Genomic DNA, 22367 nt, shown 5'->3' with positions numbered 1-22367 from the left:
AGCTGGAGGAAGTCAGCGGCCGCCCCGGGCGGTCCCGCGGAGAAACTTCCCCCCCGGCCCCCGCCCGTCGCCGCTTCCTTCCTCCGCCGGGGCCGGGGCCTCCCCGCGGGCATCGCCGCTCTCCGCACGGCAGCAGAGGGGGGGGGGGGGGGGCTCCCGGTGCCGCCGCTGTCCCCGCCCCGGGACCCCCAAGCAGGGCCCTGCAGCCCCACGGAGAGGAGCCCCCCCCCGGCTGCTCTTATGGGGGGTCCGGGGGGGAACGGGGCCAGGATGGGGATGGGGATGGGGAAGGGGGAACCGCGCTGCAGGGGGGGGGGAAGGGTGGGGGGACCCGGCCGTCGGGTACACCGAACAGCAGGAGGGGAAGTGGCAGCTCCTGCCCTGGGGTCTGTGTGGGGATGGGGAGATGGAGGGAGCAGAACCGGGAGGGGGGAGCGGACCCCAGAGCATGGGCTTGTCCTGCGGGGTCAGGGCCAGGGGGACCCAGGTGCTGTGAGGGTCCCCAACAGGGCCAGGACACCAAGATGGGGGGGGGTCTTGCAAGGTCTGGGTACCCCAGGATGGGGGTTCCCATAAGGGCCGGGTGCCACCAACAGCCCCCAGGGCAGCACCCACAGCCCATGACAGGCACCAGTTCCCTACCCGAGGGCAGGAGGGGCTCATGGGAGAGATGCGGTGGCCCCGGGATGGAGGCGAATGGGTTCATAGGGGACCCTCACCCCGGGTGTGCCGGAGCCACAGGGACCTCCTGCCCTGCTGGATGTCCCCCCTCCAGCACAGAGGAACCCGTGGACAGAGCCCCCCTGCCTGGAAACGGGTCTGGAGCTGCCTGCGGCTCCGGGCACTTCCCCATCCCCTCCGTTGCCAGCCCTGGTTTCCATCCCGGGCACCCTCCATGGCTGGAGGTCCCCATGGATCCCAGTACCCCCATCCCCCGTCCTGGGGCTGACAGCGCCTGCTTGGGGACAACAGTGACACCTCTGGGGGCAGCGGGGCTGGAGCGGGACGGGACGGAGCTTCCGGACCAGCAGCCATGGGGCTGCTCTGGGGCCGCATCCGGTCCCTGCACGGAGCTCCGAGGCCGAGGGAGGACACGTGAATCCCCCGCCCTGCCCTTCCTGTGCCCCGGTGGTGCTGATGCCACCGGGCCAACCGTGGCCAGCGGCGATGCCACCGGGAGCATGGCCCTGGCAGGATGCTGCAGTTCTCGGGGCTGTCAGAGTGTGGCAGCGCAGGCCCGGCCATCAAACCGGGTCTGTCCCGGTGAGCTGGGGTGCTCTGATGGGTCGGGGTGCTCTGATGAACTAGGGTGCTCTGATGACCTAGGGTGCTCTCAGGAGCTGGAATGCTCTGATGACTCGGGGAGCTCTGATGAGCTCGGGTGCTGTGATGTGTTGTATGGTCAGAGTGTTCTGGGATGCTCTACTGAGCTAGGATGCTCAGTTGAGCTTGAGTGCTCTAATAAACCGGTGTGATCCGATGAGCTGTGGTGTTTTGATGTGTTGGTGTGCTCTGATGTGCTGTGATGCTCCGATGTGATGGGGTGCTCTAGTAAAAGGGGGTGCTCTAATGAACCAGGATGCTGTAACGAGTTGGGGTGCTCTGATGTGTTGGGGTGCTCTGATGTGTTGGGGTGCTCTGATGAACCAGATGCTGTAATGAGCTCTGATGAACCAGGATGCTGTAACGAGTTGGGGTGCTCTGATGTATTGGGGTACTCTGATGTGTTGGGGTGCTCTGCTATGTTGGGGTGCTCTGATGAACCAGGATGCTGTAACGAGCTCTGATGAACCAGGATGCTGTAAGGAGCTGGGGTGCACTGATGTATTGGGGTGCTCTGATGAACCAGGATGCTGTAATGAGCTGGGGTACTCTGATGAACCAGATGCTGTAACCAGCTCTGATGTACTAGGATGCTGTAAGGAGCTGTGCTGCTCCCCCCCATCCAGGCCCCCCTCGCACCGCCCGCAGCCTGCACCTTCCCCCTGCGCCCACCAGAGGTCGCTGCTGCTCGCGGGGAGCTCGGCGGAGGCGGATGAGGAGGAGGGGGAAGGAAGCAGGGAGGGCGGGGCCACCTGCCCGCCCCTGATTGGTCGGGCACGGCGGAGGCCCCGCCCCTCCGGGGGTCTCTCCCCGCTGCGATTGGCTCCGCCTCCTGTCACCGAGCGCGCGGCGGCGGCGCCAGGGCCCGGTGCGCAGCGGGGCGGGCGCCTGGACGAGACCACCGCGGCGGGGGGGGGGCCGGGTACGGGGCTGTCCCTGGAGACAGCGCGGGGGGGGGAGCCGGGGGTGTCCTGGGAGGAACCGCCCCTGAGGAGGAAGGAGCGGACCGGGAGCGGTTACCGGGGAGTCCCGGTACATACCACTGCTGCGGGTGAGCGGGGACAGGGCTGTCCCGGGAGAGACCACTGCTGGGGAGGGGGAGCGGGGCTGCCCCGGCAGAGACCACTGCTGGGCAGGGGGAGCGGGGCTGTCCCGGCAGAGACCACTGCTGCGGGGGGGAGGGCTCTGCCGGGACAGACCACTGCGGGGTGGGGGGGGCAGCCCGGATCCGGTGTCTCTCGCCGGGCCGGTGGCGTTGGCCGTGTCCGTGCCGGGGAAGCGGCGCCCGGGCAGGAACACCGGGAGTAACACTCGGTCCTTCAGCCGCTGCCGACAGTGGAGCGCGGAGCCCAGCGGAGCCACCGGAGCCACCGGAGCCCACCGGAGCCAGCGGAGCCGAGCGGCCGGGCCCGCGGCGGGGCCGATGCCGAGGAGGAGCTGACAGCGGCGGGGGAAGCGGCGAGGCCGACGCGGAAATGGATGTGCGGTCGGGAGTGGCCCTGTGGGTGCTGTGCGGCCTCCTCCTGCAGCAGGGCCGCGGGGAGCGGCCCCCCGGCTCCCACCTGGACGAGAGCGCTATTGCAGGTGAGGCCCGGCCCGGTCCCCGGCTCGGTACCGGTCACCCCCCTCCCGTCCCTCCCTCCTCGCACCGGGGATCCGGCATCACCCGGTGCCATGGACGGCTCCTGGGCCGCGCTGCTGCTCCGTGCCATGGGCTGGGCTGAAGGGAGCTCCTCAGCCCCCAGCCGTGGGCAGGGACCCTTCCACTGCACCCCTCGCTCCAAGCCCCGTTGAGTTCCCCGGTGTCCGGTTGCTGAGGCCGCGTTCGCAGACCCGCAGGGCCGGGGGCAGGGTCGGAGCTCCCAAACCAACCCCGGTTTGTGCTCCGGCCCTCCCCGCATGGGGCGCTTTGCGGCGGGGCTCGGCCGTTACCTCGGGTAGGGACGGGCCCGGGCCCGCTCCTGCCTCCAGCCCGCACCGTGCGCTCGGCCTCCGCCACCTCCAGGCTGGAGGAGCAGACCCAGGCCCCAGCTCCCGTTGTTCCCTGCCCTCCTCCCCAGATCCCCACACAACCAGGAAGGAGCAGCCCGAGGCCCACCGGGTTAGGGTACAGCTCCCGGCCGAGCAGGGCCAGCCCCGGCCGAGGCACCGCGTGTCCTTGTGCCGGGGCCCGAGGTCAGCGCCGGAGCCTGCTTCTTCAGACCGGCTGTAACCACTGGTGCTGGGACACATCCTGAGCTCCGGAGGTGCGCGGTGACCGCACAGCACCGGTGCTGGTGTGCTGCGAGCGGGGCGGTGAGGGCATGGAGCTGTGTGTGTGAGGGCATGGAGCTGTGTGTGTGAGGGCATGGAGCTGTGTGTGTGTGAGGGCATGGAGCTGTGTGTGTGAGGGCATGGAGCTGTGTGTGTGTGAGGGCATGGAGCTGTGTGTGTGAGGGCATGGAGCTGTGTGTGAGGGCATGGAGCTGTGTGTGTGTGAGGGCATGGAGCTGTGTGTGAGGGCATGGAGCTGTGTGTGTGTGAGGGCATGGAGCTGTGTGTGTGAGGGCATGGAGCTGTGTGTGAGGGCATGGAGCTGTGTGTGAGGGCATGGAGCTGTGTGTGAGGGCATGGAGCTGTGTGTGTGTGAGGGCATGGAGCTGTGTGTGTGAGGGCATGGAGCTGTGTGTGTGAGGGCATGGAGCTGTGTGTGTGAGGGCATGGAGCTGTGTGTGAGGGCACGGAGCTGTGTGTGTGAGGGCATGGAGCTGTGTGTGTGAGGGCATGGAGCTGTGTGTGTGAGGGCATGGAGCTGTGTGTGTGTGAGGGCATGGAGCTGTGTGTGAGGGCATGGAGAGGCGTGTGTGAGGGCATGGAGCTGTGTGTGTGAGGGCATGGAGCTGTGTGTGAGGGCATGGAGCTGTGTGTGAGGGCATGGAGCTGTGTGTGTGAGGGCATGGAGCTGTGTGTGTGAGGGCATGGAGCTGTGTGTGTGTGAGGGCATGGAGCTGTGTGTGAGGGCATGGAGCTGTGTGTGTGAGGGCATGGAGCTGTGTGTGTGAGGGCATGGAGCTGTGTGTGAGGGCATGGAGCTGTGTGTGTGAGGGCATGGAGCTGCGTGTGAGGGCATGAAGCTGTCTGTGTGAGGGCATGGAGCTGTGTGTGAGGGCATGGAGCTGTGTGTGTGAGGGCATGGAGCTGTGTGTGTGAGGGCATGGAGCTGTGTGTGTGAGGGCATGGAGCTGTGTGTGTGAGGGCATGGAGCTGTGTGTGTGAGGGCATGGAGCTGTGTGTGTGAGGGCATGGAGCTGTGTGTGAGGGCATGGAGCTGTGTGTGTGTGAGGGCATGGAGCTGTGTGTGTGAGGGCATGGAGCTGTGTGTGTGAGGACATGGAGCTGTGTGTGTGAGGGCATGGAGCACTGTGTGTGCCAGGGCTGTCAGCACCACGGTGGCTTCACTCTTCCACATCCTGGATCCACTCCGGATCCAGGCACAGGTTTCCACAAGGGATAATGTGCTGGTGTGGGGTGGTGAGAGCGGGTGGTGAGCATCTCCAGCCCTGCAGGGTGATGGTGTGTGAGCCGGGCTGGGCACTGGAGCTGATGGGAGGCTTTGGTTACAGTGGAAGGTGCAGGATGAAAGTGGCCGCAGCGCCGTTGCTAAGCAGGAGTTTGGCTTCGTGTATGGAGCTGGTTGGTGAGTCCTGGAACGTGGTATCAGGAGAACGATCGGGAACGTGGTGTCTGGTTCCTGGCAGGTTGTTTCATCCCGGCCACACGGTGCTTTGTGTGCTGGCTGGGGGGATTCCTTCCCTGCCCACTGCCCCCTGCATGCTGCTCTGTGGGAAGCTGCTCTGTAGATTCCTCTGTGATCCTAAATCCTGAGGCCGTTCCCATCCCGTGCGCTCCATTAAGGAAACTGGATCTCTGCAGTCCTTGTGAAGGTTTGTGCCTCCGAGGAATTTCCAGCGCAGTTATTTTTGGAGGCCCTGCAGAAGTGTGGCAGCCCTGGTGATTCAGCTGCTCTGAGCAGAGGCAGAGCAGGGAGCAGCCCCAGCCCTGACAGCCCCGCTGCGGTTGGGCTGCTCCTGCAGCTCTTGCTGGTGTATTTAGCTCCTTCTGGCTTGGAAACCCTGCAGGGCAGCACATGGAGCTTGCAGGGGATGGCTGCTCACAGGCTGAACCCCAGGCGTGTGGATGGACGTGGGTAACTCACACTGTAAGAGCCCCGTGCCCTGCCTGGGGCTCGCTGCTCTCTGCTACCACAGCCTGAAGCTGATGCTGCCTCTGCGGTCACTTGGCCATTAGCTCTGGAGCTCCTAGAGCTGTAGCAGTGCAGGAGGATCCTGGGCACATGCCGGTGTTCCCTGGAAGCAGTGGGTGAGGCTGGGGTTGGATGCACACATCCATGGCAGTGTGGGCTCATGAGCTCAGGGTGTGTGATGGGCTCCTGAAACCGCTCATCTGGGACAGGGTTTCAGAAGGGAAGTGTTCGGGTTTGTCACAGGGCATGAGCTAAGGAGAAGAGAGGTGATGGTGCTGGTCACTGTGCCCTGGAATGGTTCAGGATGTGCAGGGAAGTGCTTGCAGGGAGCAGAAGTGAGTGCAGCAGCAGGGGCTCCTTGGGCTCCGTAGCTTTGATTCTGGGCACACTTGGGTTGTGCATCAGCATCATTTGGTGAGGATACTGTGTGCTGGTGAGGGTATTGTGTGCTGGTGAGGATGTTGTGTGCTTCTGGTTCCTAAGATGATTCCTAAATAAGAGTTCGAAAAGGGGTGGTTTTATCATAGGATCCCAGAGTGGTTTGTGTTGGAAGGGAGCTTAAAGATCATCCAGTCCCAAGCCCCTGTGTCCAACCTGGCCTTGAGCACTGCCAGGGATGGGGCAGCCACAGCTTCTCTGGGCACCCTGTGCCAGCGCCTCAGCACCCTCCCAGGGAACAGCTTCTGCCTCAGAGCTCAGCTCAGTCTCCCCTCTCTTGGGCAGGTTCAAGCCATTCCCCTTGGCCTGTCCCTCCAGGCCCTTGTCCCAAGCCCCTCTCCAGCTTTCCTGCAGCCCCTGCAGGCACTGGACCTGCTCTCAGGTCCCCCCTGAGCAGGAAGCTCAGAACTCCAGGGAGAACCAGACCTTCCCCTGGCTTAGGCTTGTTCAGAGCCAGACGTGGCTTTAACCCCTTCCTGCTGCATCAGATGTGAGGTCAGTTCCCATCCAGACACACAGGAGCCGTTGGCCAGGCACATGGAGCCGGTCTGGGGTGCACTGTGCTTCAGAGCCATGCAGAGCAGCAGCCTGAGCCCACCCCGGCCGGGCTGCCCTGCAGCACACATGTGCCGGTGCTGAGGCCCCGCAGGATGTGCTCCCTCTCGCTCGGCCTCATTGTTTTCACTGCTGCTGGTTATTTTTAGCATGGGTTTGTCTGGCAGCAGCTCCAGCCCCAGCCTCTCTGCACCCCCCTCTGAAAGGGGCAAGAGGAGCTCCCTGTGGCCATCAGTGCAGGTGCTGCCTTGGGGTGTTGGGTTATTCCCTTTCCACTTCCTTGCTGTGATGTGTCAGCAGCCTGAGGCTCACTGGTTTGATCAGGGGATCACAGCATGGCTGGGGTTGAAGGGACCTTAAAGCTCCTCCAGCTCCAACCCCTGTCAGGGCAGGGACCCTTTCCACTGGAGCAGCTGCTCCAAGTGTCCAACCTGGCCTTGAGCACTCCAGAGCTGTATTCTCCCTTCCAGCACAAGCCATTGTGTGCTAATTCAATCTCAGTACAAACAGTGATCTCTCTCTGTTCCTCATTAGATCACATTAACCAGTATCGAGCAGGTTGCTGCTATTAATTTTCCCTTGATTGCCTTCTGTGCAGAGCAGTGCAGGAGGACACTGAAGTATTGCTGCTGCCTATTGCAGGGACCTCCCGGTGTGTTTGCACATCCCGGGAATGCTGCCTGCTGGGGCTGGGCTTTGGATGACCGGGATTCATCCTGCTTCCCTTATGGTGATCCTTGCACTGCAGCTGTCTTTGCTGCCTTCAGGCCTGCTCCATCCCTGTGTGAGTGTGCATTCCCCTGAGCCTGGCTGCATTTGGGATTGAGATGGCTTTTAGTGATGCTGCATCCACAGGGATGCGTCTGCCATGCTCTGCCTGTGCTGGAGGCTGGCTGGGGTTTCATTTTGATGCCTCTTCTGGCTTCATTTAGACAGATTTGGGATCTTGATGTGGATTTTCCCTGTCTCCTGCAGCAGTTAAAAGATGGGATTGGGATAGTGTGGTGAGATCGACCCATTCTGTGGCTGATGAGTGCCTGGGGGTGGGCAGGGGCTGGACCCTCACTGCCTCAAAGCAGGGTTTGGCATTTACTTATATACCAAGGCACAGCAGCTCCTCTTTCCCTTCCGTTCTCATCCTCCTCCTTCCGTGCCTTGATCCCTGCATTGCCTGTTTTCTGGAGTCATTGTTGTTGTTCAGGTGATGTTTAACAGGTGAGGTTCTTCCCCCAGCCAGGGGGTTTATAACAGGGTTATCAGTGCATTAAGATGATGTTAACAGAGGAGCTGAGAGCACAAGCTTGCAGTTACTGTGCTTGCCTGTAGCACCTGGAGCTCAAGCTGCACGTGCAGACAGAGCATCAGTGCTTAAAGTGAGGGTGGTGAAGGGGGCACAACCACAGGCTTTACCCAGGGATTCATTGAGAGGGGCAGAATTCCCTCCTGGGTGAGGATGCTGGGAGCTCCTGTGCTCCCCATGCCAAGAGGAAGGGGTTTACTGTGAGTTAATCCTTGCTTACAAAGCCTCCCGCTTGGAAAGGGACTGCTTTGGACCTTGGACTTGCAGCAAGATCTTTTGACATGAGCAGAATGGACTTAGGGGTGTCTGTGGAAAGCTGGATGTGGATCCCATGTGGATGGTGACTCCTTCATCGCCAGTTTAAACATTACCATTGCCAGTTGCTTAATGGAGCATTCCATTAGAGCATTTATTCGGTGGTGCTGAAGATTCCTCACCCACCATGATGCCAGAATTCACATTTGCCCTTTATTCCTTTGCTGGAGCCCCTAGTTTCACCCTTTGCAGTGAGTAAGATGCTTTTCTGGGATGCCTCAAGACAAAGCCTTATCATTTGAAGGCAGAGATCAGCATAAATCAGTGGTGGTGAGATACAAGCTGATTGAGGTACCTGTAATCCCTTATGCTCCCAGTGCTGTGTAATGGAACCGCTGCAGGATTCATCCCCTGTGTGCTGGAAGCCTCCAGATCCTCTGCAGCCTGCACAGGTGCTCAGCTTGAGGGGGAGCATGGCCCAGCTTGTCAGAGCACCCTCCCCATAGGAGCTCTTCATTAGCTCCTGTTCAGTCTCTCTAGGTACCCCTGACACTGAGCAGAAGCTGCACACGTGAGGAGCAGCATCAGGATGGGCAAGGGGGAAGGAGGAGGTTGGAGAATGCTTGGAAGACATGGCCAGGAAATAGTCTGTGTTCCTCTGCAGCAGGGCTGGAAACCTCCATGGATTGCACAGCCTTTAATTCCTTCGGGAATGACACTCATTTTGGAATCCCAGGTTGTGAGGGACCTCAGGGATCATCTGCTCCAAGCTCTCCAGGCACAGCATGACCCAGACTGGATGCTCAGCACCCTGGGCAGCCCCATCTTCAACACTGGGGAGTCACCACTGCCCCAGTGAGATTGTTCTAATGGCTGCTTGTTCTCATTGGGAATGATTCTCCTGCTGTGTCCAGTGGGAATCTCCCAGCAGTAACTTGTGCCCATCACCCCTCAGCTTTCCCATGGGACTCCTTATAGGAGGCTGAGCTGTGGAAGCACAGCCCTCAGCTCTGCACAGGGACCCAGTAACTCAGCTTCATGCTTGGATATTCCTGGGGAAGAACTGGGACTCTCCAGGCTGGATGTGGCTGTTGAGGCTTTTCCATGTCTCCATCCCCAAATCCTGTTTCCTCAGGGCCACTGTGGTCCATGGCAGCCTGAGCAGCTCTGGCTGTGCTCTCCCACCGTGTGGAGTGAGGAGGAGCTCGGGTTCCTCCCTCAATGTGCAGTCCTGGAATGACTTCCCACAGGGAAAACCAGGCAGGTCCATGGCAGATGTTCCTCGTCCTGCCTCAAACTGTGCCTTTTGCATTGGCCAGGTGAGGCCAGGATGTGCAGGGACACTTGGGAGTCCACAGCAGCAATCCTGATGTGTGCTGAAGCCTCCTGACATCCCTTATGGAGCGGCCAGCAGTGTCTGTGGTGCTGATGGTCTCCGAATGGAGCCCCATCCCAAAGGGAATGAGGAAGACAAGCAGTTTGCTTCTCTGCTGCCGGTCTGTGGCTGGCTGGGGGTGTGGGGTATTCTGTCCTTGCTGAGAGTTGTGCCCCCTGTTCCTCGGGTGCCCGCTGTGCTTTAACCAGTGCTGCAGGGCAGCCACCTTCACCTGCAGTGACTTCAGTTCAAGCCCTGCCTGGCTTGTGGTGAGGAAGGGAAGGAAAGGTCATCCCAGGGTAATTCCATGTGGATCTGGTTGTAAGACGGAGGGTGTAGGAGCAGGGCTTGGAAAGCACCCGTTTGCCATGAGGTTATCCATCTGCTGCTAACGATCCTGCTTGTCCTGCATGGAGGCTGATGGAAGCCGTGGCACTTGTCCCGGTGTCGTCGTCCAAGCCCAGGTTCAGTGCCAAGCTCAGTGACCCTTTTCCTCCCTTGAGCTGCACTTTGCTTTTGCCAGCTCTAATTGCACAGGTTATTAGTGTTGAGAAACCTGTTCAGCTCCTCATTTAGCTTCACTTTTAACCCAGGTTACATGGGGAGAGCCAAGCTCTGGAGCAGGCTGGAGCCTGGGAGTCCTGCTCCCTCCTGGCTCCGGCTGGAGGCAGCACTTTGGGAGCTGGAGGGGTTTGTTGCCAGGGGTGCTCTGGCCATGCTGGGATGGGGATGGGGACAGGACTTCAACTGCTGGTGGGGTGAACGTGTGCAGTGTGAGCTGGGAATCCCTCTGCTCCGCAATGGGAAAGGAAGAGCTGATCACCCTTCTTTATGCCATAGCCAAGCACTGTTAATAATGTGGCTTTTGGCCTCTTTGCTCTCCCCAATGACATGGTGCTGCAGCCTTTGGGTTCTTCTGTGTCCTCACCTCCTGCCCTGAGTGCTTCACCTTGCTTCAGGAGCTGGGGAGATGTTTGATGTGCCTGAAGCAGAGACCATCTCCTGCTGATCGATGCTTGTGTGACCTGACCCAGGTGGGTCTCTGCAGGCTTTAACTGTTCCTTTAGCTTCAGGTGAATGAGCCCCATGTGTGACTGCTGAGGGTGCTGAGGCCCAGAGAAGCTGTGGCTGCCCCATCCCTGGCAGTGCTCAAGGCCAGGTTGGACACAGGGGCTTGGAGCAGCTGCTCCAGTGGAAGGGGTCCCTGCCCTGGCAGGGGTTGGGGCTGGAGGAGCTTTAAGGTCCCTTCCAACACAAACCATTCCCTGATCCTGGATTCTGGGATAAGGAAGTGGTTCAGATAACTGTGTGTTTGTGTATGTGGATCCTCTGTGCTCGCTTGGTTTATCTTTATGAAATGGCATCAGGATGTTTGTTTGTTTGGATTATGGACCTATTTTTAAGTAACCCATTTTTCCACTTTGGAGAACGCATTTGCTCCCGTGCCAGGGCCAGCTGGGCTCCTGCCTTCGGGAACCAGCAGCAGGAGCTGTGCCCCCCCTGCCTGCCAGGTACCTGGGTTGTGAGCCTTTACTATGGGAGATGCCCCCAGAGGGGCTTGGGACAAGGGATGTAGGGACAGGCCAAGGGGAATGGCTTCAAGCTCCCTTCAACACAAACCACTCTGATTCCATGACTCCAGAGTGTGGAGCAGGAGCAATCCGATAGGAAATGGTGATGTCTGTTTGCAAACACACACTCGTGCCACATGTTGTGTAAGAAAAGGAGCTATTTTGGGTAGCCGAGGAGTTCTGACATCGTTTTCCTCTGAAGGGCTGAGTTTTAGGCTCGGTTTAACTTATTCCTTCACGTTTTGAGCTCTGGTGCCTGGAGAGCTGCAGCTCTCCGGGGGTAGGAGCACAGTGCCCAGGACTGTAACAGTGCTCCTGGTCTGAAGTACAACCGAGCAGCCCCTGTGCCAGTGCAGGAAGGGAGAAGGGAGTGAGGGTTAAAGCTGCTGAGCAATGCTGTGCTCGGGGCTGTGCGGGTGGCAGCTCATGATGAACCTCTGGCTGAGCTGCAGGGAAAGCTGTTGTGTTTGCCTTGATGGAGTCAGGCAGGTGAAGGGGAAAGCTCCTTTTTGAGGGAGAAGCAGTTCCTGAAATGCTGTTTTTGGAGCCGCTGCTGTTACGGATTCCTCAGGAGTGGTTGTGCTCCCAGCCTTGTGTTCTAAGGCAGATCTCACAGCCTGGGGTGTTGTGTTGTGCTGGTCTGGAGGAGCTGTGCTTGTTCTGCAGGAGCTCTGGGGCTCCAGTGCAGTGAGGATAACCCAGCCAGCTCCTGAACCCTGCTGTGGGATCCTGCTGGGCTCTGCTGGAGCAGCCCCCGTCCTGCTCTGCTGCCCATGCCCAGGCTCTGGGACAGAGATTCTGCCCTCCCAGGCTCCAGGTTTGCCCCCAGGTGACCTGCAGTGGGATGCCACCATGCTGGGACATGAGGTTACTGAGGGAGCAGCTCAGCCTGGCCCTCCTGCAGCTATACCTGCCTTAGGTGCACTCAAGCCCCGTCTGTTGCCCCTCTGGATAAAGGAGTTGCTGCTCCAGGAGGTGAGAACCTGGGGAGGGAGAAGATGAATTGGAAGCTGCTGTATCTGTGGGAGCAGGCGCAGCAGCACCTGCAGGTCCTGCCCTCCAGCGCTGCTCTGGAGCACACTGGTTCCTGCAGACCTGGGCTCCCTGTTTGTGGATCATCCGGTTTTCCTGGTTCTCCCCTGTTTTAACTTGTTGGGCCAGAAGAGGTGGAAAGGGACTCATGGGACCCTGAGGGCACCGCTCCCGTGCGGCAGGAGGGATTCTGGCTCACAGCAGTGGGTACAGGGAGTGGGAGGTGGGATCGCTTGGCTTGAATCCCACATCTGGGGGTTTTCCTCTTGGGAAAGGAGCACAGACGTTATGTGCTTCAGTGCCTTGGTGAGGGTGGGTCTCAGCCCTTGGAGATTGTCATTCAGGAGCTGTATCTTGAGCTGCATGGCTGTTCCTGTACCATCATGGTGGGGATGGGGATCTGTGATTCATGGAATCATAGACTCATGGAATGCTTTGGGTTGGAGGGGACCTCAAAGCTCCTCCAGCTCCAACCCCTGCCACGGGCAGGGACCCCTTCCACTGGAGCAGCTGCTCCAAGCCCCTGTGTCCAACCTGGCCTTGAGCACTGCCAGGGATGGGGCAGCCACAGCTTCTCTGGGCACCCTGTGCCAGCGCCTCAGCACCCTCCCAGGGAACAGCTTCTGCCTCAGAGCTCAGCTCAGGCTCCCCTCTCTGGGGCAGGTTCAAGCCATTCCCCTTGGCCTGGCCCTCCAGGCCCTTGTCCCAAGCCCCTCTCCAGCTTTCCTGCAGCCCCTTTAGGTCTTGGAAGTCTTGACTGGTCTCCCAGTCTAGAAGCGGGTGTTGCAGCTGCCCATGTTGGATGGAGGAGTTGCTCTCCAGAGGTACCTGCTCCTTTCCATGGGCTCGGGAGGCAGCTGAAGCAGTGGGTGCTAGATGGGACTTACATTGTCCAGCACCGCTCCGGAGCTCCAAACATGGAGCTCATCAGGAGACAGCTCCAAGCCCTCATCCTGCACCCTGGCTCCGGCTGCTGCTCCTTGTTTGCTTTAGGATCAGGCTCTGCAGCCGTTGTCCAACTGGTTTTCCATCCTGTGGCTATTTTCAGCTCTGGGCCCGACAAGGTGAAGTGTCTGAGATGCCTCTGTGCTCCCTGTGGCTGTGCTGTGTGGAGGTGTCCTTCCCCTGCGGGCTCCCCCTCACCCCAGCCTCTTCCATAGCCTCTGCCTGCACCGCAGTCAGACCCTTTGTAGGGACATCAGGAAGTCCCTGCACAGACACCCCGAGTGCAGACACCAGATCCCAGCACTGCCACCTCCCTGATGCCCTCCTGAGGGGCTGAGGATGGAGCACGGGCAGGACCAGGAGCTTTGGTTACACCTGACTTAGGCTCTGTGGAGGAGGAGCAGCAGGGAAGGCAGTGAGCAGGGATGGGCTGGGAAGAACCTGCTGGAGTCCAACAAGGATGAGCATCAGGTCTTGTACCTGGGACAGCCCAATCCCAAGCACAGCCCAAGCTGGGGACTGGGAGCAGCTCTGGGAAAGGGTCCTGAGAGACCCCAGCCCCATAGGAATGAGCAGTGGTTGAGGCAAGGAAACCCATCAGGGTGCTGGGAACATCCCCAAGGGCATCAGCACAGGGATGAAGGTGTCATTGTCCCAGTGTGCTCAGGGCACCCCTGGAGCATGGGCTCAGGTTGGGTCCTGCTGCACAGCAAAGCTGGGGCCAGGCTGGAGAGGGGCCAGAGAAGGGCCTCAAAGATGGTCCAAGGGCAGCAGTGAGGAAAGGCTGAGAGAGCTGAGACTGTTCAGTGGAGAAGAGAAGGCTCCGGGAGCCCTGAGCCATGTGCCAGGAGGTAAAGGAGGCTGCAGAGGAGATGGAGGCTCCCTTTGGATGAGGAGTCCATGGGAAAGCCGAGGGGTGATGGGCACAAGTTACTGCTGGGAGATTCCCACTGGACACAGCAGGAGAATCATTCCCAATGAGAACAAGCAGCCATTGGAATAATCTCACTGGGGCAGTGGTGACTCCCCAGTGTTGAAGATGGGGCTGCCCAGGGTGCTGAGCATCCAGTCTGGGTCATGCTGTGCCTGGAGAGCTTGGAGCAGATGATCCCTGAGGTCCCTTCCATTGGGATTCCAGGATTCCATGACTGATCCTGGTGCAGCCTCACTGGAACTGCAGGGATGTGGCTGCACTGCTCCTGGTGCTGGGGTGAAAGTTGCCCAAGATGTGAGAGGAGGAGGACATTTCACCCCAGCCCTTCCTTATTCAGGCTGTAAATGTGTGAGTTGTTAACTCTGGCAGTGGTACTTGTGATTCCTTTGGGATTGAGGGAAACCGGCTGTTCACTGGATCCCAGACTGGTTTGTGTTGAAGGGACCTTAAAGCTCCTCCAGCTCCATCCCCTGCCCTGGGCAGGGACCCCTTCCACTGGAGCAGCTGCTCCAAGCCACTTCCAACCCATTCCCCTTGGCCTGTCCCTCCAGGCCCTTGTCCCAAGCCCCTCTCCAGCTTTCCTGCAGCCCCTTTAGGCACTGGAGCTGCTCTCAGCTCTCCCCTTCCAGGAGCCTTCTCTTGCCCAGGCTGCCCCAGCCCAGCTCTCTCAGCCTGGCTCCAGAGCAGAGCTGCTCCAGCCCTCGCAGCAGCTCCATGGCCTCCTCTGGCCTCGCTCCAACAGCTCCACGTGTCCAAAGTGTAAATGAACGGCAGTTCCTGCTGTTCTAAACCCGTTTTACAGCCACCTTGTCTCCATCCTGTCTCCTCTTGCTGTTTGCACTGGGTGAGGTGCAGGCTTGACCTGAGGTCTCCTTTTTCCATGCTGACCAATTGTTGTGCCTTTCCCAAGCTCCAGTGAAGGAAAGTTGCCCAGTTTGAAGCAGAGGAGGTGGAATCACAGCACCTTTCCCCATAGTGCTGTGCCTGCAGTGCTGTTCTGTGCCTGAGCACACCACAGAGCACCCCTTCCTATTGGGTGAGGAACTAAATAAGACTGAGAGCATCCGGGTTGTGCTGCGGAAGCAGCTGTGTCTGTGCTGGGATCTGGCAGAGCTCTCCTGGCAGCCAGAGTTGGGCCTTTGGTAAATGCAGTTCTTTATGGTGATGGTGATATCAGATCCCAGTGACCCCAGCCCATTCAGAGCTGCAATAACCCCGAGCTGAGCTCTGAGGCTTGGTTCCCTCTCACAGACCCATGTGTTGCTCTAGGCTGGTGCTGCTGCTCTGGGGTCTGGTCCCTGCAGGGACACAAGTGGCAGGATCGGTGCAGGAATTGCCACCCGGGGGGCATGGCTTGACCATACTGAGATGGGAGGGGATGGACAGAGGTCATGGTGAAGAGAGGAGACTCTTAGCAAATACAACCACTTAATAACCAGCAGCTCTGTTCGTCAGGCCACCGGAGGGAAGAGCAGCCTCAGGTGCTGAGAGCAGCACCTCCATCACCTCATCCAGGACCATCTCAGGCTGGAGGCCGTGCAGAGGGGCTGCAGCCAGGCTGGGATGCCCCTTGCCCCTCAGTGTGTCCGTGTATTAAGGCAGAGTTGTGTGTCTGGAGCAGGGGCCTGAATATGGGCACTGTGGTTTGCTTCTGTGGGTGCTGGATGGAGCAGCCTGAGGAGCAGCTCCCCATGACCCGGCTGCAGTGAGCACTGGAGCCCAGAGCCCCCCCATGTGCTGGGGGCACCCCCAGAGCATGAGCAGCAGCTCAGGGAGGGGATCCTGCCCCTCTGCTGTGCTCTGGGGAGACCTGAGAGCAGCTCCAGTGCCTGAAGGGGCTGCAGGAAAGCTGGAGAGGGGCTTGGGACAAGGGCCTGGAGGGACAGGCCAAGGGGAATGGCTTGGAAGGGGCTTGGAGCAGTTGCTCCAGTGACAGGGGTTGGAGCTGGAGGAGCTTTTAGGTCCCTTCAGTGCAAACCAGGCTGGGATTTCCTTCCTGAGCATGGACACTGATGGGGCTGAAGCCTTTAATGGGCTGCTTTACCAGGACGGTTCAGCTGCAGCTCCCTGCAGCACTGAGCACAGCTCCTCCAGCTCCATGAAATCCTCACTCTGTACGTGGGAGAGCCGGGCAGCCGCTCGCTGTGTCGTAAGTACCCGTTGATGTCTCTATCAGGAGGACACCAGATGCGTGTTTCTGTTTGCATTTAACTATTTTAAGCTCTCTTAAGCAATGATGTTTAATTGAGTCCCCCCGTGCTGGGTGATGCAGTGTGTTTATCTGGGCTGTGGGTACCGGAGCCCCGATCTGCTGTCAGGAGGTTTGTGTCATGCTCCCTCCCACGGCTGTTGTGATTTATGGTGAAAAGATAGTATTCCAGGCCTAGTTTTTCTTATTTAGAAGCATGTACCCTAAATAGCCTCCTGTGTGCTGGGGGCTGAGGGAGCCCATAATTACCTTACACAGAAATGAAGTGTTTCTGTTTCTGCATGCGCTTAATGGACACTTGAGTTGATTACTCACGTCAGGTCTGAGCTATTGCAGGCTGCTGTTTGCTTCAGCTTGAAGTGAATGTTCTGATGTCTTTTCCACACACCAAAGCCCTGTGGCAGAGAACTTCAGAGGAACCACAGAATCCCAGACTGAAGGGACCTTAAAGCTGCTCCATTCCCAACCCCTGCCAGGGCAGGGACCCCTTCCACTGGAGCAGCTGCTCCAAGCCCCTGTGTCCAACCTGGCCTTGAGCACTGCAGGGATGGGGCACCTCAGTTTGTTGGTTTAAGAGCACTGCTCTATCAGATGCTGTTGCTGTGTCCAGCCCCAGGTCCAAGGTGTCCTGGCCAGTAGGGCACTGCTGGGGAAGGGAGCATCACTGCAGGGTGATGCTGCTGCCATCCCCTCCCTCGCCTCTATCACCACATCCATCTCTTCCATTTGTGCTTCAGCAGCCGGGGAGCTCAGAGCACTGCAGCACCCACACAGGCAGGGAGGGATGGCACAGGAGGGAAAACACTTTCTGCTGTCCCAACCTAAATACAAGCTCTGGTGGGGATCTTGCCATAGCCAGCGGTGGTGAGTGCTGAGTGATGCAGGGTTCCCCTCAGCTGTGAACCCCTCTGTGGAGGCTTTATGGGATGCTGAGGAACAAGTTGGTTGTATGGAATGTTTTGCCCTCCTTGTGCAGCTCTGCCCACCCAAGCATCCGTGGTGCTGGGGAAGCACATCCAGTGCTTGCTCTGGGACTAGAGCTCTGTCATTCCCTGAACCATGCTCTCCTGTTCCCTTCCCAAGACGTCTGTGACTTATCCTGCTCACTGGAACTCCATGGGGCCAGTTTCTTACCGAGTCCATAGTTATGGAAAAACCCTGTTTGTTCAGTTGAAATAATTGGAATGGGTCAAACTGGGCTGGAGCCTCTGGCCTTGTGTCTGTGGTGGCTTTGAATGGTGCTTTCCATCCTTGGAACATGGAAGTGATGGAGAGGGATGCATCATGTCGAGTCCGTCATGGCACTCACTGGGAGCTCAGGAGCTGCTCATTGATAACCCATTGCACAGGCTGGAGGCTGCCCTATCCCTGCAGTGCTCAAGGCCAGGTTGGACACAGGGGCTTGGAGCAGCTGCTCCAGTGGAAGGGGTCCCTGCCCGGGGCAGGGGTTGGAAGCTTTAAGGTCATTTCCAATGCAAACCAGCCTGGTTCCATGATCTGACATGTACCCCATGGCATGTGTGTGGTACAGGTTTACCATGCCATGGTGCAGTGTATGTGCACACGTGTGTGAGGGGATGCTGTGACATGGAGAAAACATGTTGGGGCTGCTCAAGTCTCCTGGGGAGGGGAAAGGGGGATCCTTTGTTCTGCTGGTCTGAGTTACCTGTGAGCTGTAGGACTTGGGCACCCTTGGGCAGGTTCAAGCCATTCCCCTTGGCCTGGCCCTCCAGGCCCTTGTCCCAAGCCCCTCTCCAGCTTTCCTGCAGCCCCTTTAGGCACTGGAGCTGCTCTCAGCTCTCCCCTTCAGGAGCCTTCTCTCCCCAGCCCAGCTCCCAGCCTGGCTCAGAGCTGAGCTGATTCATCCTCTCTGTGCTTTCTGCTTTGAGCAGTTTCTGTTTCACACAGAAATAACATCCATTAGTTCCCGATGAGCTGTGCATCCCCATGCACCGCAGCCGAGCACACCGTGGGCTGGGGCTGACTCACATCTGCTGCAGGAGTCCGGATTGACGTTGATTCCTTCCCACCCTCACTGAGTTTGTGCCTTCCACGGTACCTATGGGGCTGGGTTTGGCTGTGCTCTGCTCTCCTGGGTTGATCCCAGGTCCCGGAGAGCAGGGGCTGGTGCCGGAGGTCACACACTGCATACAGGAGCCCTCAGTGCCGTGGGTTAGGGGTGGCCTTGGCAGTGCTGGGAGTGGTTGGAACAGGTCTTAAAGATCCTTTCCAAGCAGGTTGATTCAATGATTTGATGCACTTAGCACAATGTGTGTGATGTGAGTAGAGCATCCAGTGCACGGTCCCAGGTCCTGGTGTGGCTTCATCCGCACTGCTGGAGACAAGGATGGGTTGGATCTGGCATGGGAAGGGGTAAATCTCTCTAGAAGGGGATACCTCAGGGGTGGGAAAGGTTTGGTGTTGTCTTGGGTTGTGTGGCCAATGCTGTTGAGTTCCAGATTACCACAGCATCAACAGAGCTCAGTGAATGGATGAAACTTCCCCTGTCTCCAGTGAAGTTGTTCTTGAAGCTCATCAGCTGTTAACGGATGCCCCATCCCTGCAGTGCTCAAGGCCAGGTTGGACACAGGGGCTTGGAGCAGCTGCTCCAGTGGAAGGGGTCCCTGCCCTGGCAGGGGTTGGGGCTGGAGGAGCTTTAAGGTCCCTTCCAACCCAAACCAGGCTGGGATTCTCTGAAGGGACAGTGGCAGGGAGTGAAGACATTCCTAAGGTCAAATGTGGATGACTTTCACTGTTAGGTACAGGTTTAATGGCTCAGGTTTGTTCAACACGATGGAAGGAGTGTGTAAGGTGGAATCAGTTCCATGCCTTAGTTTGTTATCATGGAGTAACCCAATCTCAAGTTGTTTCAGCTCATTGGATCCGTTTCCTGCCTGTGGGATACTTTGGCTGCTGGTGCTCACCTTGTGAAGGAGCTGCTGTGGTATCTTCTGGCTGACCTGGGCAAACCCTCCTTGCTCCTAGGGTGGTACTGGAACAACTCTTCTATCTTATTTAGACAGCCCAGAAGTGTTCCCCAGTGCTGGGCTGGAGGGCAGCAAACAGGAACTGCTCAGGAAGGAAGTGGGTGACGTTGGTGCTCTGAGGGCAGAGCACCCAAGCGAGGATGTTGAGAGCTGCTCTGGGGAGGGACCAGGACTGCACCTCCCCACCCCAGCAGGGCAAACAGGGGCTTGTGGTGCAGAGTGGATTAAAGCAAGGGTTAAGCTGTTCCCTGTGAGGGTGCTGAGGCGCTGGCACAGGGTGCCCAGAGAAGCTGTGGCTGCCTCATCCCTGGCAGTGCTCAAGGCCAGGTTGGACACAGGGGCTTGGAGCAGCTGCTCCAGTGGAAGGGGTCCCTGCCCTGGCAGGGGTTGGAGCTGGATGGGATTTAAGGTCCCTTCATCCCAACCCATTCCATGATTACAAAGGTCTTTGCTGCTGGTTGTGGGAAGAATGAGGATGCTTGGAAGCGCTGGGATGAAGCGTTGCTGGTAGCCAGGCCATGTGCTGGTGCATGGAGAAGGTGAAGGCACTGATTGCAGGCAGTGCTGAGGGTCTGACTGCAGGGCATAAACTGAACACCAAGGAGAGAAGCCATTGGGAGTGTGGAAGTGTTGGAGGTTTGGATGGCAGCAGAGCTGGTGGCTCTCCAGCACATCACTGGTCCCCATTGCTGCCTGTGGCTGCCCCATCACCTGGTTCATGGTGGTGACATGAAGGGATGAGTGTGCCAGGAGCCTCCATGGATCACTGGGCTCTCTCCTGGGTCTGTCATGGGGATCCTGCAGGATCAGGGCATTTCCAGGAGCGATAACTGCCCCCAGCACCCCAGCTCAGCACATCTGCCCCAGTTCTGCACAGCCCTGTCTGAACGCTGCCCTAAGGTGCTTTGGTTTCTGGTAGCACCCTGCAGCAGCAGCACCCATGGGTGTTGTTCCTGTCCTCAGGGCTGTATCAGGGATGCCATGGCCTGACCCTGGCTGCATTTACATGATTTCTAGACTGTTTAATCTGAGGTGGGTGCAGGGGTTTGTTTGTGTCGTGGAAGTGTTTTATCAAAGGGGAAAGTCTATCTTTGAACTGCTGCTGGTACTGATGTGGTGGGTGAGGGTTCTGCTTGGGTTACTGGGGAGGAACCAGTGAGCTGTGCCTCAGAACCTGCTTGCAGGGCTCTGAGAGGATAACTGGAGACTTCAGGGAATTCCCCTTTACCTGCCTGCTGCAGACCCCACTGTATGGTCATACCCAGCATGGAACAGGCTGCCCTGGGGCTGCCCCATCCCTGCAGTGCTCAAGGCCAGGCTGGACACAGGGGCTTGGAGCAGCTGCTCCAGTGGAAGGGGTCCCTGCCCTGGCAGGGGTTGGGGCTGGAGGAGCTTTATTCATCCCAACCCATTCCATGATGTGATGATTCCAGGTCACTCCAGCTTTGCCTGTGTGCCTGTGGCTGGTCTCAGAGGTGGTGGCACCTTCAGCAGCTTGTGGCAGGAGATTGCATAGGTGATTGCAGGTGTGGGGATGGAGCCCCAAGGGGTGAAGGTGGGTCTGTGTGAATGGGGAACAATGGCAGGAGAAGGGATGTACAGATGGCATGTGCTGATAGTGACCCTCATCAGGACACCCCAGGGAAGGGCAAATGTCCTTTTGTTCTGAAGGGAAGGATGGACTGCAGCTATTAAGAGATGATGGAGGCAGATAAAGAACAGGCCTGGAGGCACCAACCAGTGGGATGAAGAAACAAAAGACTCTGGATGACTCAGAAGGTGGTGGGAGGGTGGAGATGATGGTGTCAGCTCCTTGGGTACCTGGAATCCCAGTGTGGTCTGACACCTAAGGAGCAGGCTGGGACAAGTGATGAGCACCAGACAAGTGTCTCCTTCCAGGAGCTGCTGCAGCAACCATCAGTGCTGTGCTAGGGCTCTGTGGAAGAGGAGCATCCTGCACAGCGGTGTCACACTCACTTCAAGGCTTGCACTGCTGCAGGTGTCAGGGGTTGTGTTGGAAGGGCCTGACAGGGGCTGTTCCTGTGTGTGTGATGCAGAGGGCAGGACCTGCTGCCCACTAAGCCCTCATTGATGTTATCACCCCAAGAGGGGACCTGGTGCTGGAACAGGTCTTTTGTGTCCCTTCAGGAGGCAGTGGTTACTGGGTTCATCACTGGTAGGCAAGATGCTGGCCCTGGTTTCTTCATTTGGGGTATGTTACAACTGCATCCTGTGTTCCCCTTGGATAACAGGGTGGCCCATGCTGCCTGGAGCACCCTCAGGACCATTCTGTTATCAGGGCAGGGGCTTCTGCTGATTAAATCACTCAGGCTTTTCCTGGCCTTGATGCAAACACATTCCTCACTATTTACTCACTCCATAGCTGTGAGTTGTGTGCTTGGTTATCAACATGTGCAACCATGTTCTTACTGCTCCTGCTGCTGCCTTGTATCACAGATCCCCACCGGTTGTCCTTGTGGTTGCATGAGACCTGGTGAGATCACCTCAAGCCATGTGTCTTGTGGTCCGAACGCTGGATGGACGCTTGGCTGGATGTGGTTTTACATGGCTACAAGGGTGTTAACATGAGGAAACCACTCGTGTTTTATCATAACATGACGTTTCCTGCTCAGAATTTGAGCCTTGCCAGAGCGTTGCTGTAATAATAAGCACAGGCCTAGAACAAGATGATCACAGAGTATTTTGGGAGGTATCTTTTAGCCTGATCTCATTGTGCCTTGTGAAGCCCAGCCCAAGGGCAGGATAAATACCATGAGCATCCTGTGTTCCTGCTCTGTGCCATTGAGATCAGCATGAGAGATGGCTGCAGCAAGGCCCAGCCCAGTGTGCTGAGCTGAGCTTGCCATGCTTGTGCAGGTAGGAGAGGAAAACCAGGCAGTGCTGGGGCAGTGGTTGCACGGGATGATCTTAAAGGTCTTTTCCAACCTGGTTGGTTTGTGATTCCAAGTGATGGGGGGAGGTCGGGGGAGTGTTCTCAGCTCCCGCATGGCTTTGGGTCAGTGACTTATAGGACTGCTGGGCTCTCCTGGCCATACAGACAGGCATGAGTTGGTGTGGGGTGAACTTCTTGAGCTTTGTGAGTCATGGAACCAGTCAGGGTCTCTGGCCCCGCTCCAGCCCCTCAAGGTCTCTCTTGCAGTGAGGGGCTCAGAGCTGAACACAGGATTCCAGGTGCAGCC

The 22367-nt window shown here is 58.3% G+C and overlaps 1 protein-coding gene across 6 annotated transcripts in view; it reads left to right on the top strand.

Moving 5' to 3' along the window:
• Window positions 1-2676: 2676 nt before the first annotated feature.
• The window catches only part of STIM1 (stromal interaction molecule 1), a 58458-nt gene continuing 38767 nt past the window's right edge, over window positions 2677-22367 (top strand). For all 6 annotated transcript variants that reach the window (XM_034074356.1, XM_034074358.1, XM_034074357.1 and 3 more), the window contains exon 1: window positions 2677-2907. In XM_034074356.1, the coding sequence (XP_033930247.1) occupies window positions 2799-2907 (109 nt within the window). In that variant the 5' untranslated portion in view covers window positions 2677-2798. The remainder of the gene's footprint in view (window positions 2908-22367) is intronic.

The sequence above is a fragment of the Melopsittacus undulatus genome, chromosome 2, assembly GCF_012275295.1.
Source record: "Melopsittacus undulatus isolate bMelUnd1 chromosome 2, bMelUnd1.mat.Z, whole genome shotgun sequence".
Classification (NCBI taxonomy): domain Eukaryota; kingdom Metazoa; phylum Chordata; class Aves; order Psittaciformes; family Psittaculidae; genus Melopsittacus; species Melopsittacus undulatus.
The sequence above is the reverse complement of the archived record's forward strand: the minus strand, read 5'-3'. Positions and strand labels throughout refer to the sequence as shown.